Raw genomic sequence first — 21,173 nt, forward strand, 5'->3', positions numbered from 1 at the left:
ATAAGTAGGGGAGTCAGCATTAGGTACAGTACTGCATATATCTAAAGGTATTGGCATGCTAAACTGGGTGGGTGATGTAATCGTACTAACGAACCAAGAGAACATGTCACTGCATCCACCGTGTATAATTGTTCGTGGCTAGCCAACACCAGAGCACCTTTCCTGTGAATCAGGAGAAAACAGTCTCAAGATCTTGTGTCCCAATCCTCTTCGCTGCGACAGCTCGCACAACAAAACTTGGTGGAGTGTTCTCTGCTGGACTCCGAGCAATCAAGCAGTCATCTTGGGTCACATAAGAATCGCCAGCCAGGGTGTCAAAAAGAATGCAGCCGCAAGTCCCGCAGCATGCACAATGGAAGCACCGGGTTTCCACTACGCACCTCAAATGAGAAGAGCTACCCTGAACTGGGCGTCTGGTGTGGACCCTGGCAACCATCTATGTGCAACATCTGTGCAACTAGCCCCAAATTTACCTCTGCGGTGCAGGGCTACCTTTCCTTGGCGTGTATGCAGACATCTATGACTGTGGTAAATGCTTTCCCTGGTAGATCGGATTCCTCACATGTTTGTGTAGCTTGGGTAGTTGGCGTTCGGTTAGGCTGCATTTCCATTAGAGTGCTGACCAGCTCTACCTTAAGCTGTTGGAAGGAAGTCTCTATGCTACGCAGGAGTTTTCTTTCCCAGCCGTCCATATCTGCCATATTCCCTGTAATTCGCATAGCGCCAAACACCAGTAAACTAGTTTAGATCAATTGGTTCGTCTCATCAGACAGGTTCAGTATACCTTCGGTCCTCCAGGTACCGGGTATTGTATCGTTATTTAAAGCTGTCTTAGGATGTTTAGCAGCTATAGTGTTAGGGGAAAATCACATGGCGGTTGCAAAGTCGAGTAACGTAACTTTCAAACATACTCTTGGATTCCTCCCGTAATATTCAGTAGCTGTTTGAGCTCTAGGGGTAACTATTCCAGTATTTGAGCGAATATTTACTACTTAATCCCCTAAATTAGATCCAAAAGCTAGGAGCTGTTGAAAAGCACATCTGTCCATGTCGGTAGTTGGCTCCGCCCCCAGGTGTAATTAGTTTAAAGATCTTGTAATTTGTTTTTTATTTTCTGTAATTTAGTGTTTGTTTTTTTGGTAATTTATGTAATTTTATTTAATTGTATTTAATGTTGGGAATTTATTTAATTGTAGTGTAGTGTTAGGTGTTATTGTAACTTAGGTTAGGTTTTATTTTACAGGTAAATTTGTATTATTTTAGCTAAGTAGTTATTAAATAGTTAATAACTGGGGGCGGAGCCAACATCCGTACATACCAGACGTACCTTATTAGAGCTCCTGCAATAAAAGCAGTATAATCTATAAAAAAAAACCTGTTAAATAGCCTACTACTAGGTTAAATTGATCTATCAAGGGACACCCTAAATCCTTGTGCTGTCTGCCTGATTGTTGTGGCGTTCATCTCTGGGATATACAGAACAACTTGATCACTGAGTGAGTGCTAAGCCGCGCACACTTTAGATCTGTTGCGCTCACTTCTAGCAGCGGCCAACTTGTCCCCGCTCACCACCTTCTCACAGGTGCATCTGTACTTTGCTCTTGGCTCCGGAGGGTCGGGGATCCGCTCTGGAGCCCAACTTAGCCCACAACAGCAAGAACTTGGAGTACACCTGAGGCGGCAAATAGAAAATCTCTAGGGTCCGGAGGGATCGTTGCGGCTGCCGTGAGTAGAGACCGGGTAGGCACTAGCCAGTGTCTTTGCAACCCAAATACATTACTTTGTCACTAACAAGGACATAGATTTAAGTGGAGACAAGTGTGGGATAAATATAATTACACCACTGCTGTTAAGAGGCCTGTAGCTGTGGCGGGAAAATCGCCATTTTTAAATCAGTGCTGCACTTCACTGTTTTCCTTATAACGCTGCATATGCCCAATGCCTTTGAACTAAGTATCAGCCTAGAAAGAAATTCATCGTAGGAGGTATTCGGATTCTCATACAAGCAGCAGAAATATTTAAACCACAATTCACCTCCTTTTTTTATGATCATTGTGTTACATTAGCCCTGCAGGATATTACAGTACTACCACCACGCGGGCTTTTTTACTCAGCATTATCATTAACCGAACATTTGTGCATTATCCAAATTAAAGGTAAATATTCTCCCAACTCATCTTGACACTGCAATTCACAATCAGAGCAATTTGGGAGCCAAACATAACATCCTTGAACAAGTTCCCCAAAAATATATACTGCAAGACATTTTCTCACTTGATCTCACGGGGCAATATCCCTCTATCTCATCATAAGCAGGTGCCTAGTTACAAATTGAACACTTCCTACACTAAAAGTCAAATTGCAATAGAGAAGACAAAGTATATCTGCCAGACTTGGCCCTGCAATATAAATACATAACCAACGTGAACACACTAGCAGATAAGATAAGCAGATTGCAGACTGTCTCAATGATTACTTCTGTTCTGTTTTCACTAAAGATTGTGAAGATACAATGTCTACATTAAGGGATGCAACGCAAAATAGAAACAAGCTTAACAGTAATCTTTTTACAGAGGATGAGGTTTTGTTAGCATTATCAAAAATAAATGTTACAAAGGCAGTGGGTCCTGATAATATTCATCCAAGGGTTTTAAAAGAACTTCGATCAGTGCTAACTGTCCCATTAACTGATCTGTTTAATCAGTCACTATTAACAGGAGCTGTCCCAGATGATTGGAGAATAGCAAATGTAATACCCCTTCATAAAAAGGGCAGTAGAGAAGAATCTGGCAACTACAGGCCAGTTAGTTTAACTTCAGTAGTAGGGAAATTAATGGAAAGCCTCTTAAAAGAAAGAATTATGACTTACATAAAGACAAACAATTTAGAGGACCAAAATCAGCATGGTTTTACTTCAGGGAGATCATGTCAGACTAATCTAATTGACTTCTTTGATTATGTAACAAAAGTATTAGACAAGGGAGGAGCAGTTGATGTAGCATATCTAGATTTCAGCAAAGCATTTGACACCGTCCCACACAATAAACTTATTCACAAACTATATCTCCTTGGTCTAGATTCAAAAATTGTGAACTGGGTGGAATGCTGGCTTAAGGACAGAAAACAAAGTGTCTTAGTAAATGGAGTTCATTCAGCAGAGGGGGCTGTTACTAGTGGTGTTCCTCAGGGGTCAGTTCTGGGGCCTGTTTTGTTTAACATATTTATCTGCGATATCAGCAAAGGGCTACAGGGGAAAGTATGTCTCTTTGCAGATGATACAAAAAATTGCAACAGAGTGGATGTTCCAGGGGGGGTAGACAAAATGAGAAGTGATATACAACAATTGGAGGATTGGACAAATGACTGGGGTCTAAAGTTTAACACAGCAAAGTGTAAAATAATGCATTTAGGGAAGAAAAATCCAAATGTTAATTACAGACTCAATGACACTTTACTGACTGTTACAGACGAGGAACAGGACTTGGGAATTATTATTTCAGATGATTTAAAACTTAGTAAACAATGTAGTAATGCAGCGAGTAAGGCTAGCAGAATGCTTGGATGTATTGGTAGAGGTATTTGCAGCAGAAATAGTAAGGTTCTTATGCCACTTTATAGATCATTAGTTAGGCCTCATCTTGAGTATTGTGTGCAGTTCTGGAGACCATATCTTCAGAAGGATATTAACAAACTTGAATCTGTGCAAAGGAGGGCTACCAAAATGGTACATGGTCTAAAAAATAAAACTTACCAGGATAGGCTCAATGACCTAAATATGTATAGCTTAGAGGAGAGAAGGGAAAGAGGTGATATGATAGCAACTTTCAAGTACATTAAAGGGTTTAGTAAAACTGAGGCTGTGGGTATTTTACATAAAATGGAAAATTCAAGAACAAGGGGTCATGAGCTCAAGCTAAAGGGTAGTAGATTCAGAAGTAATTTGAGGAAGCACTTCTTTACAGAAAGAGTGATTGATTTATGGAATAAACTTCCTCAAGAGGTAGTAGCAACAAACACTGTGGGGGACTTTAAAAATGCATGGGACAAGCATAGGGCTATCCTACGAACCAGATAAGTTTATACTGTTAGGTAAGGTCGGGCAGACTTGCTGGGCCTATGGCTCTTATCTGCCGTCAATATCTATGTTTCTATGAAAACACTCTCCCTCCTTTCCTGCTGCACCTGGTTGCAGCAGGTCATACCCAAATTCCTTGCCCGACTTGGTCCAGTGGTGACAAATCCCCTGGAGAGTGTATCTACTGTCTACTGCTACTTTCCTTCCTTTTTTTTTGTGTGTGTGAGTTGCTCGTGCTGTTTCCTTTCTCCACACAACCTGGAGGCCACTATTTTACAGCACCGCTTTACATAGCAATCTTGATATGTCTGGCTAGGCAACTACACTAGATACTGGCTGAAGAGGTCCAGAAGAGGCTCCAAAGTCTTCATCCTATCCGGGAAGAAGAGGCGATCCGGACCGGCAACCATCTTGATCCAAGCGGCATCTTCTATCTTCATCCGATGACGACCGGCTCCATCCTGAAGACCTCCACCGCAGACCCATCTTCTTCCGGCGACGTCCAACTGAAGAATGACGGTTCCTTTAAGGGACGTCATCCAAGATGGCGTCCCTCGAATTCCGATTGGCTGATAGGATTCTATCAGCCAATCGGAATTAAGGTAGGAATATTCTGATTGGCTGATGGAATCAGCCGATCAGAATCAAGTTCAATCCGATTGGCTGATCCAATCAGCCAATCAGATTGAGCTCGCATTCTATTGGCTGTTTTGATCGGTCTATCATGCGCTGCTGTGTCGCTTGATGCCGAGAAGGCGTTTGACCGAGTCGACTGGCTATACATGAGAGAAGTACTGAAGCATTTTGGGTTCACACCTTCTATCTGCACTAAAATTTTTGTGCTATATTCTAATCCTTCAGCCCGAGTAAGGGGCCTAGGTTTTTTGTCCCCCGAATTCAAAATTACGAATGGAACCCGGCAGGGGTGTCCACTATCCCCCTTGCTTTTCGCCCTTATGATGGAACCGCTTGCGGAAGCCATTAGGCGGTCCACTGAGATAAAGGGGATTAAACTACACGATACCACCCAAAAGGTGGTTATGTTTACGGATGACCTAACTGTTTTGGTCACCGACCCGCTAGAATCCCTACCGAAATTATTCGATTTATTAGAAACATTCTCGAGCATTAGCATGTACAAACTTAATTACCCTAAAACCGAAGCATTCACTTTAAACATTTCCAATCTAGACCTTCAGGCCTTAAAACGACGGTTCCCTTTTGTCTGGTCCACTACGCAGCTAAAACATTTGGGGGGTTTTCTGTCACACAATATCTCTACTATTATATCATCTAACTTCCACCCCCTACTACGAAAATGTAAAGATTATTTTGTGAAATGGGATTCACCTAATATTTCCTGGTGGGGAAGGATAGCTGCCATTAAAATGAACCTCTTGCCAAAATTAACATATCTTTTCCGGTGTCTTCCACTCCCTATACCTAAGAGCATCATTTCACAGTTCCAGCGGTTGTGCAATAATTTTATTTGGAAGAAAAAGCGCCCCAGAGTGGCGATGAAAATCATGTCTTATCCAGTATTAGCTGGCGGAGCGGCAGCTCCCAATATAGCGGTGTACCATGAAGCTTACAGGCTAGCCCATATCACAGCTTGGGGTATAGATTCTTCCGAGAGTAGATGGGCAGAAATTGAACAGGCATCCCTACCAAAGGGACTTAGTCTGCGAGATCTAATTTGGATTCCCAGACACTCCAGGAAATCAGAGATAAGTTTAAACTACATTATAGCCTCTAACCTGAAGTTTTGGGACAAAATTCATCATAGGAATGGAATAGCTCCACACCCCTCCCCGATCCACTCTATCATAGGCCTACTGGGGGCCTTAGCAGATCCGCATCCTCTGGAGTGGGAAGCACTGGAGATCCAGACTATAGGAGATTTGTTCTCGGATACAGGTTTGCTTTCAGTCGCCCTATTCCAAAGCAGATTCTCCCCTTCACCTCTAATGAGCTTTGAGTTCTTTAGACTGCGAAACTTTCTACGTGCTTGGGGTTTTGCCTCAGGACCCTTGAGACCCCGAACCTTGTGGGAAAAGCTTTGGGATGCAAGATATCTTGCTCCGAGGGTGTTCTCTCTCGCCTATTCCGCCCTCATACAGGCACCTCTATACAATAAATCTTTCTATATCACTCATTGGGAGGGCGCTCTGCACTTCGACGCTCCTGAAGAAGCTTGGAGGTCCGCAACCTTGCTAACTAAGAGCGCGGTTCATAGAACTACCTACTTTGAACTCTATTTTAAGATTTTGACACAATGGCACTACACTCCCTTACGCTTATTTCAAATCTCCAAAACAAATTCCCCTATGTGCTGGAGGGGATGTGGCAGAGTAGGATCCCCAGCCCATATGTGGTGGGAGTGTCCCAAGATTCAAAGAATCTGGACCAGGGCATTTCATTACTGTACCAAATTAGGTATGGTGGAATCAAATCGCCCAGCTGCAGCACTGTTTCACTTATTCTCCGACAAGATGCCTCGACACTTAAAATTCCTGTGTATATATATTTTCATGTCCGTTAAGCTGCATATTGCTAAAGCATGGCTCCAATCTAAGGGCCCAAGATGGAGTCAGATTAAGTCCACAATGGCACACATTGAATCTATGGAATGCGCGGTGTTTGCAGCCAACAACAAAATCACGATTCACTGTCTGTGCTGGGAAGCCTGGCGACGATGCCTAGAGGGCGAGATTGTTGTGTGTTAGAGATGCTCTTTGTGTTGGGATTATTGGTGGTACCACCTAGAGGGGATGGATGCCAGCCGCCGGTGGGTCCCCCTGTGGAGAACTAGAACTACAATAGCACCTAGAATTAGAAGTAAGAAGTCATTGTCCTCTTCCCTCCCCCCTCATCATCCTTTCCTTTTCCCCTCCTTTTTCCCCCACCCCCCCCCCCTTTTTTTTTTTTTTTTTTTTTTTTTTCTTCTTCCCCTCCTGTCCTCCCTCCTTCCTTTTTCCTTAGTACATGCCATATATTTGTCGTCGTTTTATCTCTCGCTTGATATTGATACATAACTCGACAAACTATGCTTACACCATACAATATTGCTTATTGACTGTTGATGAATCGATGTAATACGTAAAAGAAAAAATGTGTGAGGTTTGTTTTGCCTTGAAACTCTGTATGACATACTATTGTTATTATTGACTTGATGCTAGTAGCTACTGAGCTATATGTTAAAATTATACTTCCTGTATGATGCTGCTTCTTGTTGATATATGGCAGTTTCAATTGTGTCTCTATATGTATGTTTTTTCCACCGTAAACCTCAATAAAAACTATTTAAAAAAAAAAATAGTTAATAACTATTTAGTAACTATTCTACCTAGTTAAAATAAATACAAACTTGCCTGTAAAATAAAAATAAAACCTAAGATAGATACAATGTAACTATTAGTTATATTGTAGCTAGCTTAGGGTTTATTTTATAGGTAAGTATTTAGTTTTAAATAGGAATTATTTAGTTAATGATAGGAATTTTTCTTTATAGTTATTTTAATAGGTAGCCCTCAGTTTACGCCGGGGTTAGGTTCCAGAAGGAATGGTTGTAAATTGAAACCGTTGTAAATTGAAACCCAGTTTATAATGTACGTTAATGGGAAGTGAGGGAGTTAGGTTCCAGGCCCCTCTCAAAATTGTCATAAGTAACACCTAATACATTATTTTTAAAGCTTTGAAATGAAGACTTTAAATGCTAAACAGCATTATAAACCTAATAAAATAATTACACAACACAGAATATATAATTAAACTAAGTTAAATGAACAAAAACTTTTTCTAAACAGCATTATAAACCTAATAAAATAGTCACACAACACAGACTTCACTTGCATTTTTCTGCAAAAAGTTATTTCTATGCATTCCAATCTGGACTGATTTATAGAACGGAATATCTTGTTAATTTGAAATCTGCTCGATAGCTCAGGTCTGGTTAAACTGATTAATTTCAGCTTGCTTGGCTTTGCTGCAACACAAGTGGACAGCTCCACCTACTGGCTATTTTAATAAATGCACTGCTTCTCAATGCTTTTCAATAGCAGTCACATGACTGGAAAAAAAGGTTGTTATTCTGAAACAGTGTAAATTGAACCGTTGTAAACCGAGGGCCACCTGTATATTTAAGTTAGGGGCTGTTAGGGTTAGGGTTAGACTTAGATTTAGGGGTTAATAAATATAATATAGTGGCGGCGACGTTGGGTGCGGCAGATTAGGGGTTAATAATATTTAACTAGTGTACGGCGGTTTAGGGGTTAATATGTTTATTATAGTGACGGCAACGTTGGGGGCGGCAGATTAGGGGTTAATAACATGTAAGTGTCGGCGATGTTGTGGGCAGCAGATTAGGGGTTAATAAATATAATGTCGGTGTTGGCGATGGTGGGGCCAGCAGATTAGGGGTTAATAAGTATAATGTAGGTGGCAGCGATGTCGGGCGGCAGATTAGGGGTTAATAAATATAATGTAGGTGGCGGCGATGTCGGGGGCGGCAGATTAGGGGTTAATAAGTGTAAGATTAGGGGTGTTTAGACTCGGGGTTCATGTTAGGGTGTTAGGTGTAAACATAAAATGTGTTTTCCCTTAGGAATCAATGGGGCTGTGTTACTGAGTTTTACACTGCTTTTTTGCAGGTGTTAGACTTTTTCTCAGCCGGCTCTCCCCATTGATGTCTATGGGGAAATCGTGCACGAGCAGGTACAACCAGCTCACCGCTCACTTAAGCAGCGCTGGTATTGGAGTGCAGTGTGGAGCGCAATTTTGCTCTACTCTCACTTCTTGCCTGTTAACGCCGGGTTTATAAAAACCTGTAATACCAGCGCTGCAGGTAAGTGAGCGGTGACAATAAACTGCAAGTTAGCAACGCACCCTGTTACCGCACAACTCGTAATCTAGGCGATTGTGATCATGCCCGTGGCTTGTGGCAGACACTACACTAATGGGCTAAAATGAAAGTCAATAGATAATAAATAAAATATCGGGATCAGGGGGCTGTCAGAAGATGCTTAGACACAAGTTAATCACAGAGGTAAAAAGTATATTAATATAACAGTGTTGGTTATGCAAAACTGGTGAATGGGTAATAAAGGGATTATCTATTTTTTTAAACAACAAAAATGCTGGTGTTGACTGTCCCTTTAAGTGAAGTTAGTCCTAACTGGGCTTAATTAAGGAAGATAAGATATGTAGCTGGTTCAAGCAATTTGCAGTATTTAGTAGCATATTTAGGATAGAGAATTTGTCTCTTTTGACTGTGGGACAAGCACATTTTGTACAGCAACAACAAGTAAAATACATCTTAAGTGCATATTGCAATATTGTTTCATTTTCAATAATTATTACATCTATGAGAATTAAATTTCTATTCTGTTATTCTGAGTGTGGTGCTGTTCTTTAAATATTTGCTGTGTTCTGTGTTGTTTTCTTTAAATTACACTGCTGTTCTGTTTGCGAATTGTGTAGTATTTTAAAGTGAATGTAAAGTTAAAGGGACATGAAACCCAAATTTTTTTCATTCATGATTTAGAAAGAGCATGCATTTTCAAACAACTTTCTAATTTACTTCTGTTATCTAATTTGTTTTATTCTCTTAATATTCTTTGTTGAAAAGCATATCTAGATAGGCTCAGTAGCTGCTGATTGGTTGCTGTACATAGAAGCTTCATGTGATTGGCTCACCCATGTGCATTGCTTTTTCTTCAACAAAGGATATCTAAAAAATGAAATAAAAGAAGTAATTTGGATTGTTGTTCAAATTTGTATTATCTATCTAAATCATGAAAGAAAAATTTGGGGTTTAGTGTCCCTTTTAACACGGATGCCTCATGGCATCGTATGGACTTGATTTTTAAAAATTAGCCTGAGTTTAATTCATAAAATTTTTTATATTTATTTATTTTCTTAACTTTTTACATTTTTACCGATCCGCCGATAAGCGCAGCTCTCCCACCCACCATATTGTCTAATTGATTGACAGCTGACGATTCTTCAAACAACTAATCCTTGTTTCCCCCCGGGCCATGACGTTTATGCAAAGGGGATGATCGCCCCGGGGGGGGGGGGGGGGGGTAAACAAGGAATAGTTGTTTGAAGAATCATCAGCTGTCAATCAATTAGACAATATGGCGGGCAGGAGAGCTGCGCTTATCGGCGGATTGGTAAAAATATAAAAATGTAAGATAATAAATAAATATAAAAAATGTAATGAATTAAACTCAGGCTAATTTTTAAAAATCTATACGATGCCATTTAAAGAGACATAAAACATTAATGGCTAGATTACAAGTGGCACGCAAATTTTTGCGTAACGTTTTTTGCCATAGTTTGTGCGCAGGTTAAATTGCACTCATATTACAAATTTTCGCTAGAATCATTACCGCAATCTCAGAGCTGTGGTTAACTGTTTCGCAAAATTAAAAAGTGTCACAAAACACATAAAAAATGGATTACAAAGTACAGATATGAGATCTCAGTTGGCAAAGGACATTAAAGGGACAGTACACTGTAAAATTGTTTTTCCATAAATGTATTTTAAATGACTTGTTATACCAACTGCAGAGTATAAAATATTTGAGAAATTGCATTTTCGGGTTTATTTGTGTATATGAAGTAGCTGGTTTTGTGCTTTGAAACCACAGCCTATTACAATGGATTGAGCTTCAGGTAATATCAGATCTCATTATGTTATCACTTTTATGTATACAGACTTGCTTCCTTATCTTGTCTGGAACACCAAAGCTCAATACATAGAGAGAACAATGGAAAATTATCATTTTATTACTTAACTATCATGCCCCCCACTGAGAATGTAATCTCTTCTGCTGACTGTGTTTACTTAGGCTTGTCAATAGCGTATACGCCAGTATCAAAACTTTCAGTATAGGTTGGGAAACCACAAGCTAAATCAGCTATTTCAAATGCTGAAATATGAGTAAAGGAGCTACTTGCAACCAATTTAATACACTCTAGCAGGTAAAAAGGATCATTGGGAATAATTTAAAGGGGAGAAAGTTTTTTGGTGAAATGTCCCTTTAACATTGGGATACATACATATACATCTTTAAAGGTGTGTGTGTGTGTGTGTGTGTATATATATATATATATATATATATATATATATTTACAGAGATATATACACATATAAATACATATGTAAATTATGTACATATATATAAGTGCATTGATACCCTTTGCAATTAAGTAGCTGAAAACTTGTGATAGCATATTTATGCAATATTCATTTTTAATAAAGTGTTTTAGTGTATATTTACAGTAAACATTTCACATTCCAATGTTCTGCACATAGCAGAATATGTTATATGTATTTATAAATAGATATTCCTATATATATATCTGTATATATCTATACATATAGCTAATCATGTTTGTGTGTGTATGTATATATATATATATATATATATATATATACTGTATGTATGTGTATATATATGTATATGTATACATATATTGTTCCAAAATACCATCATATATATATAAAGATCTTTATTTTTGTATAAATAGAACAGATCCTACTATGTGCAGAACATTGGAATGTGAAATATTCATATTTTCATGTCTGATTAGTGCATATGAGAATAGTCAGATGTTAGGTTTTACCCCCACTTTTTTCTCTCCTTTGACTTCTATGAGGGAAGAGGGTATATTTTGCACGACAGTGTAATTGTGCTAGAAGTAACCTGTTTGTGTGCGTCAGGTTAGCACGATATCGTTTTACTTTCTCTCTCATAATACCAGCGCAACTCGACGCGTGCAAAAAGATTACTTCTAGCGCAATTAGTGCTCCAGCGGAAGCGGTAAATAACGCCCCACTTGTAATCTGGCCCTAAATTTGAATTCTCCCACAAAATTATAAATAGTAAAAATACTTTGTGAAATACATTATTTATTTTACTCAATTTCTCTTTTTGTTTAAGAAAGCTGTGATGTTTCCAATTATTGCAAGATGTGCAAACTTCAGAATCCTCTCCATGGTGCATTCTACAAAATGATTGCTTGATATCAGTCCCTAATTAGCTAAAAAAAAAAAAGAAAGAATGTACAGGACACATGAGGTTTTGCAAAGGATGTTATGTCCCTGGGCAATGCAAATTTTACTTACAACTTTGCAGGTTAACATTTTTCAAAAAACATTAATTTTGATTGCAGATCTTATACAATGCAATTCTTAATAAAACATATAATTACAGACATCTGATTTCAGATATAACCCAGAAGGCCCATTGAGTATATCCATATTTCTTTCTAAAGTGTAAACTTAGTTCTTAGGATAGCCTTATGCATATCCCAGGGATTTTTTTTATATCCATAATAGTCTTTGTACTTCACACTTCTTACGTAAGAAAATCTCTGATAATAATTACACATATACAAAAAAAGGTATTTTTAATTATTTGTTTTTTTTCCTGCAGGTTGGGGGTTTGTCTGTGCCAACTGGGGAGAACTGTGCTCCTCTCCTCCTTACCATTCAGCATCAATCTGGATACACTGACCCCTCTAATCCTTATACAGAGAGTTTAAATGTTTTCCCATCCAATATGTGCCTTAGTGATATGCAGAAGGAGCTGGTCTCTCACTTACACCAGGACCCAGTGCTGTGCTACCCATCAACAGAGAACAGCAGAGGCTGGACTGTCTTCGCTCCTGAAGACATGAGCAGGACTTTGCGAGATCTGGGCCTCAAAGATGGGAGCTCAGTCCTCTTGTTGGATACTCATGGAGAGGGGTAGGTGTGAGAGAATCACAATTTCCTATGTGTTCTGTAACCATTTTAGTAAAACTTAGCCTACCTGTTTTGGATTTTGGACTACAGGGAGTTAACTCAAGCTCTGGTTAGCAGTTCATCTCCAGTCTCAGATCAAAACTTTCTCCACGTTGAAGACTGGCGCAAGTCTCAGGTTATAAAGCAATCTGTCCAAATCTTCACAACTTTTAACACTGTAAGTATTTCTAACACCCATCAAGGACACTAATGAATTGCTCCTTTTCCCATACTTTACCAGAAAACACCTCAACCCACCACATGGAGCACTGACTCGCTAAACAAAAGGCACTTACACCTTAAAGAGACAGTATACAATAAAATAGTTTTTCCCTTAATGTGTTCCAATTACTTTTTCTACCAGCTGCAGAGTATAAAATGTATAAGATTTGCTTTTTAAGGTTTGTTTGTGCAAATAAAAAGGCTGATTTTGTGTTTTGAAGCCACAACCTAATAAAATGGGTTGAGCTTGTAGGTATAATCAGATTGTTTTGTTCTCCCCTCTAATTAATGTGGTCCAAAAGAGGCCACTAATTTTCATTAGGGGTATGCCTTATGTTCAGCTCTTACAATATTTTGGGGGCTATTGAGTATTATGTAAACTTTAAGGTTTATATTGGATATTATAATATAACTGTCACACTGAGTGTAATTCTGCGATGTCCTTTTCAATGTCTAATGCTTTGTCTCCTCAGCCTATGTGAATTGTTGGTTTATTATGTAAATTTGGAGACTTATCTCTGTAATATTCAGTTTGCTTGACTCTGTACTTTAACTTCAATACAATATATTTAAAAAAAATAAAAAGCTACAATATACACTTCAAATGATAGTTACTAAGGGTTTTAGTCTCCTATGTTAGAATGATGAGTTGGATAGATAATCCTACGTAGCAGAAGGCAATGGATTGCTAACAGTTTGCATAGAATAGTTGTTTTTCTAATGCTGCCAACATTTGCTGGGTTATTCTGTTTATGACTATTCCAATGATAGACTCTCAAAGGACCACTCGATTCAGTAGAATTGTATAATTAACAAGTGCATAATAAAAAGATCATTATTGAACACCTACTCTGAATTTTAAATAAGCAGAAGATTTTCTTTCTTACAAATTATTTTTTTCTGCCATTTTCCGGCCCCCTGTATCAAATGACAGACATCAGCCAATCACAGACTAGTATACATATACCCTATGAGCTTGTGCACATGCTCAGTTGGATCTTGTTCTCCAAAAGTGTGAATATAAAAAGACTGTGCAAAATTTGATAATGAAAGTAAATTGGAAAGTGTCCTAAAACTGCATGCTCTTTCTGAATCATAAAAGTTTATTTTCACTTGAGTGTCCCTTTAAAGGGACACTCAATCAAAAGTAAACTTTCATTATTCAGATAGAGCATGCAATTTTAAACAACTTTCTAATTTACTTCCATTAACAAAATGTGCACAGTCTTTTTATATTTAAACTTTTTGAGTCATCAACTCCTACTGAGCATGTGCAAGAATAAGTGTGTATGCATTTGTGAATGGCTGATTGCTGTCATATGGTACGTGTATGCATTTGTGATTGGTTGATGGCTGTCACATGGTACAGGGGGAGTGGAAAAAGACATAACTTAAAATTGTCAGAAAAAAAATCTACTACTCATTTGAAGTTCAGACTAAGTTCTATTGCATTGTCTTGTTATCTTGCATTTGTTGATTATGCAACTCTACAGTGTTGACTGTTCCTTTAAGTATATATTTTATTTGCTTTGCTTTCGCCAGTTATAATTAGGTGTAAATAAATAACTACATGTTGCAGGTTCAACTAAAATTTGTAGTCTGTAAGAGGCATTTTAACCTGTAATGAGTAGAACAAGTGCAAATTTAAATAATGGGGGCATCTGTAAATATAAATTATGTAGATTGCATTGATTTATTCAAATTGTTAGGGTTTAATTTGTAATTTTGTATTTAAAATCCCTTAACATCTACAGGTAGCATTTAAACTGCTTCGGTTAATTTAGTTTTAATTGCCTTCATTTGAAACCTCTTATTTTTCTGGCCTCCTCAGACAATTTCCAATATCCTTATTATGGCAATTGAAATGATGGGACCACATGAAGTAAGAGGTAAGGAGTTTAGACTTTCTGCTTTCATTGATATGCCCCCTGACACCTCACTATATGACTGTTAGTAAATTGGTAACTGCCTTAAAGGGTTTTAAAAGCTAGATAATCCATTTATTACCCATTCCCCAGTTTTGCATAACCAACACAGTTATATTAATATACTTTTTACCTCTGTGATTACCTTGTAGCAAAGCCTCTGCAGACTGCCCCTTTATTTCAGTTCTTTTGACAATCTTTCAGTTTAGCCAATCAGTGCCTGCTCCCAGATAACTTCACGAGCACAGTGTTATCTATATGAAATACGTGAACTAACACCCTCTAGTGGTGAAAAACTGTTAAAATGCATTCTGAAAAGAGGTGGCCTTCAAGGTCTAAGAAATTAGCATATGAACCTCCTAGGTTAAGCTTTCAACTAAGAATACCAAGGGAACAAAGCAAAATTGGTGATAAAAGTAAATTGGAAAATTGTTTAAAATTACATGCTCTATCTGAATCATGAAAGTTTATTTTGGCCTAGACTGTCCCTTTAAAGGAATAAATGAAATTGTGAACCATTCAAGCAGTGCTGTGAGATTTAAACCTGCAATGATTGTTATCTTGCAATCATTAGGTTAAAACACAAGAAACATAATGTTCATCTATATACACTACTGTGCAAAAGTTTTATGTAGGTGTGAAAAATGCTGTTAAAGGGACACTAAACCCAATTTTTTTCTTTCGTGATTCAGATAGAGCATGTAGTTTTAAGAAACTTTCTAATTTACTTCTATTATCAATTTTTCTTCGTTCGCTTGCTATCTTTATTTAAAAAGCAGGAATGTGATGCATAGTAGCCGGCCCATTTTTGGTTGAGAACCTGGGTTATGCTTGCTTATTGTTGGGTAAATGTAAGCCTCCAATAAGCAAGCGCTATCCATGGTGCTGAACCTAAAATGGGCTGGCTGCTAAGATTTACATTCCTGCTTTTAAAATAAAGATAGGAAGAGAATGAAGAAAATTTGATAATAGGAGTAAATTAGAAAGTTGCTTAAAATGTCATGCTCTATCTGAATCATGAAATCATTTTTTTTGGGTTCAGTGTCCCTTTAAGTAAGAATGCTGTCATAGATAATAGTTTATTTTTTATCAATAAACCCTAATCTCAACATCATCAAGTCTGTTTTGGATTAGATGAAGAGACAGAAGCAACTGAGGCTTCCTGAAGCCACAGTTTGGAACAACCTACCTGCTGAGTACCTTAAAAAACTGTGTGCAAATGTACCTAGGAAAAGTGATGCTGTTTTAAAGTGTCGTCACAACAAATATTGATTTGATTTAGGTTTATCTTCTGTTCACTCACTTTGCATTTTGTTAATCGTAGCATTTCTATTTTTGAGAGCATTACACTTTACAGCATTTTTTCAGACCTGCCTAAAACATTTGTACTGTGGTGTACATAAATGAAAAACTAGAGGAATATAGTTCAAATCATACATTTGTTGAGAGAAAGGATTTGCACAGAAGACCTGCTCTGTTAGCATTTCTTTCCCTTATTGCATATAAATCACGAAGAGGAAAGAAACCCTTAAACCATAATAATGCAATAGCAGAAAGGTAAGACCACACTAGCAAATCTACACTTCACACAATTGGAAGACAACGGTCTAGTTTTACTATAGAGTTAGAGCAGTGTTAGCTTTGTGCCTCTCTCACATTATGTATTGGGATTAACTTCACCACTAAAAAGATGCGCTTTAGAAACCCATTGAACCCATCATGATGTCTTCATCCCATATTGCTCAAAGCGCTAATTCAAATCCAAGGGTAATGCTGTGTGAGCATTTTGTATCCTATTCTAGTTTTTACACTTTAGAATTGTCCACATTTTTTTCTTGTATTTTGAGTCAATCTCAGCCATTCTGAATTAATTTGTAAAGGATTTAGGAAACTCATCTAATCTCCATGCCCGTGCCATTCTGATTTTTTTTGAGTGTTTAGAAAACATTCTCCTTCGGTTCTTCCTATCAATATGCTGCTTTCAATATATATTTCATATTTCCTACATTCATTAGACTATTAGTTTGAATTAGTTTGCAAGGCAAAATTACATGCATGGACATACTGCTGTCTCACTTTACATTGAATATTGATTCTGTGGATGAAAAGTTTTTGCTTGATCCATTATGATGCTGATTTGTACTAGATAAAAAAAAAAATCTTTTTGTTGGTCACAGGAGAGGACACCTGTCTGAGACCTGTAGAGAAAACAGGAAAGCTGCTTCCTCCAAGTGAGTTGGAAAAACCACTAGCATCAGTATATTGCGTATTGCACGTGTTTGCTCACAAATTTGTAGTTATTATATTTGTTTAGTAAGGAACAAAATTAAAATGGGAAATTTACAAAATATATTTAACTGCTGCACATCTTAAACCCAGTACACACATTAAATATTGCTTGGAAAATTGTGAGTTTTCTAATTCTCAGAGCTGGAACTGCACCCTGCTAACTTCAAAAGGACTAGCCTTGTTGTCTGCAGATTCAAGCCGAGATTGGCTTCTCCATCTGGTGGGTGGAGTTTTGCTATTGAAAAACAATTGCAGTAAACAAAATGTTAATTTTTTTAAATAATGTTTAGACTTGGCTGATGTTCTATAGCAAGACAACAGTAATGTTTTGCAATTACAACGTGTTTACTGTTACTTTAATGTTTCTAAAGTGTAGAAGAAAATTCTGTACTTAAATTTTCCACCAGTTTTAACATGGTTTCCTAAAAGTGTCATTGTAAAGACTTTTACTAGTTAACACAGACACTTTATCATTTTATTGGGCAGTTACCAGTTTTCGAATTACTAGTGGATGCTTTTGGCTTTTATCTACAGAATATTAGACCATGGCTTTTGATCTCCTTTAAGTAAGCACATAGGATCAGCAGTTCACCTATTTGTAATCAGGTATGAGTAGACGGTGCAACACCTGCCAGGCTCCCCTCAAAGATCCCATTCATAAAGTTCAGAAAAAAACATGGAGGTAGCACTCAAAACAAAAGAAGAAAGCTTTATAGAAAAGCAACGTTTCGGGGCTCCTGTCCCTTTTTTAAACTAACAAAAAGTGGTCACCATTTTTTGTTAGCTTGAGAAAGGGGCAGGAGCTCCAAAACGTTGCTTTTCTATAAAGGTTTATGCTTTTATTTTGAGTACCACCTCCATGATTTCTTTTGACCTCCTTTATTCAAATGTGAAACTTCCGGACAATTAAGTGTGATACTCAAAGTAAAGCTTCACAGTGCATCAGATTTCCAGCTGGAGAATACCACATACAGGGCCATATTACAAGTGTTGGGCTATTTAGCTCTTTTGCCAGAGGTAAACTTTTAAAACGTGCGGATTAGTGCGAGTATCACAAGTTGAAAGTAAATTGTTTGTCCACAAATTAAAACCAACGCGTACTAACTTCATGTCTTCGGATATCAGGATCGCGCTAACTTCTTCTCCCATAGACTTTACAGACATAGACTTTTACATACACCTGTATATGTGTATGCATGTGTTTATAAATGTATGTATATATACACACACACACATATATTTTTATATATATATATATATATATATATATATATATATACATACATACATACACATGTTTAGGTATATATATATATATATATATATATATATATTATAGCCCTTTCCAGTCAAACACCTTGTTATATACCCTTGAACCCTTCTTACTTTTTTAAATGTCTAATTTTTATAAGATAGTGTATGTATGAGTGTAAATGTATTTTATAATGTATTTATATTGTGTTTCGTGCAATATTTTATTTAGCCATGACCCTTTATGTGAGGACTTCAGTTGCGCTAATCCAGTGAATGCAAATTTAATTTGCTTGTTGCGCTAATCCAGTGAATGCAAATTTAATTTGCTTTTGTTCTGTCGCGTTTACTTTCAACTTTTGTAATATGCACACGCTAACGCACCACTGGTAATCTAGCCCATAGTTGGAAATTTGTAAATAAGCAAGCCGGGTTATCATACAGTTGGAAACCCTGTGGAGCAGTCTCTGTTCTTTATTGTCTGAATGTATTTTATTGAATTATTGACATATGACAATCATGGGATACATCTACCTAAAGGGACAGACTACTTGAAAATGTTTTCTTTTTTTACTCATTCCCTAGTTTTGCATAACCAACATGGTTATATTAATACACTTTTCTTCTGTTATGTGTGATCAGTCCACGGGTCATCATTACTTCTGGGATATAACTCCTCCCCAACAGGAAATGCAAGAGGATTCACCCAGCAGAGCTGCATATAGCTCCTCCCCTCTACGTCAGTCCCAGTCATTCTCTTGCACCCAACGACTAGATAGGATGTGTGAGAGGACTGTGGTGATTATACTTAGTTTTTATGACTTCAATCAAAAGTTTGTTATTTTACAATAGCACCGGAGCGTGTTATTACTTCTCTGGCAGAGTTTGAGGAAGAATCTGCCAGAGTTTTTTTACTATGATTTTAACCGGAGTAGTTAAGATCATATTGCTGTTCTCGGCCATCTGAGGGAGGTAAAAGCTTCAGATCAGGGGACAGCGGGCAGATGAATCTGCATTGAGGTATGTAGCAGTTTTTATTTTCTGAATGGAATTGATGAGAAAATCCTGCCATACCGTTATAATGACATGTATGTATACACTTCAGTATTCTGGGGATGGTATTTCACCGGAACTACTCTGTTAAAAGTCACTAATCCTTTTAATAAGTATTTTTCATGTTAAACGTTTTTGCTGGAATGTAGAATCGTTTACATTGCTGAGGTACTGAGTGAATAAATATTTGGGCATTATTTTCCACTTGGCAGTTGTTTGCTTTTAATTGTGACAGTTTCGTTTCTCTTCACTGCTGTGTGTGAGAGGGAGGGGCCGTTTTTGGCGCTCTTTGCTACGCATCAAAAATTTCCAGTCAGCTACTCTTATATTTCCTGCATGATCCGGTTCATCTCTGACAGGTCTCAGGGGTCTTCAAACTTCTTTGGAGGGAGGTATATTCTCTCAGCAGAGCTGTGAGAATTTTATATTGACTGTGAATAAAAACGTTGCTCTGTAATTTTTATGTCAAATTTAATTATTGTTATTTTACTAATGGGAACAAACCTTTGCTAAAAGTTGTGTTGTTTTAAAGTTTGATGCTATAACTGTTTTTCAGTTCATTATTTCAACTGTCATTTAATCGTTTAATACCTCTTTGAGGCACAGTACGTTTTTGCTAAAAAAGATTATAACCAAGTTGCAAGTTTATTGCTAGTGTGTTAAACATGTCTGACTCAGAGGAAGATATCTGTGTCATTTGTTCCGATGCCAAGGTGGAGCCCAATAGAAATTTATGTACTAACTGTATTGATGCTACTTTAAATAAAAGTCAATCTGTACAATGTGAACAAATTTCACCAAACAGCGAGGGGAGAGTTATGCCGACTAACTCGCCTCACGCGGCAGTACCTGCATCTCCCGCCCGGGAGGTGCGTGATATTATGGCGCCTAGTACATCTGGGCGGCCATTACAGATAACATTACAAGATATGGCTACTGTTATGACTGAAGTTTTGTCTAAATTACCAGAACTAAGAGGCAAGCGTGATCACTCTGGGGTGAGAACAGAGTGCGCTGACAATACTAGGGCCATGTCTGATACTGCGTCACAGCTTGCAGAGCATGAGGACGGAGAGCTTCATTCTGTGGGTGACGGTTCTGATCCAAACAAATTGGATTCAGATATTTCAAATTTTAAATTTAAATTGGAGAACCTCCGTGTATTACTAGGGGAGGTCTTAGCAGCTCTCAATGATTGTAACACCGTTGCAATACCAGAGAAACTGTGTAGGTTGGATAAATACTTTGCGGTACCGGCGAGTACTGACGTTTTTCCTATACCTAAGAGACTAACTGAAATTGTTACTAAGGAGTGGGATAGACCCGGTGTGCCGTTCTCACCCCCTCCAATATTTAGAAAGATGTTTCCAATAGACGCCACCACTCGGGACTTATGGCAAACGGTCCCTAAGGTGGAGGGAGCAGTTTCTACTTTAGCTAAGCGTACCACTATCCCGGTGGAGGATAGCTGTGCTTTTTCAGATCCAATGGATAAAAAATTAGAGGGTTACCTTAAGAAAATGTTTGTTCAACAAGGTTTTATATTGCAACCCCTTGCATGTAT

At 37.9% G+C, this 21,173-nt stretch overlaps 1 protein-coding gene across 2 annotated transcripts in view; it reads left to right on the forward strand.

Moving 5' to 3' along the window:
* USP40 (ubiquitin specific peptidase 40) overlaps positions 1–21,173 on the forward strand; it is a 133,165-nt gene that overhangs the window by 33,516 nt on the left and 78,476 nt on the right. For both annotated transcript variants that reach the window (XM_053698878.1, XM_053698879.1), the window contains exons 16-19: positions 12,520–12,833; positions 12,921–13,047; positions 14,923–14,980; positions 17,194–17,247. In XM_053698878.1, coding sequence (XP_053554853.1) covers positions 12,520–12,833; positions 12,921–13,047; positions 14,923–14,980; positions 17,194–17,247 — 553 coding nt within the window. The remainder of the gene's footprint in view (positions 1–12,519; positions 12,834–12,920; positions 13,048–14,922; positions 14,981–17,193; positions 17,248–21,173) is intronic.

The sequence above is a fragment of the Bombina bombina genome, chromosome 1, assembly GCF_027579735.1.
Source record: "Bombina bombina isolate aBomBom1 chromosome 1, aBomBom1.pri, whole genome shotgun sequence".
In the NCBI taxonomy this organism is placed as follows: domain Eukaryota; kingdom Metazoa; phylum Chordata; class Amphibia; order Anura; family Bombinatoridae; genus Bombina; species Bombina bombina.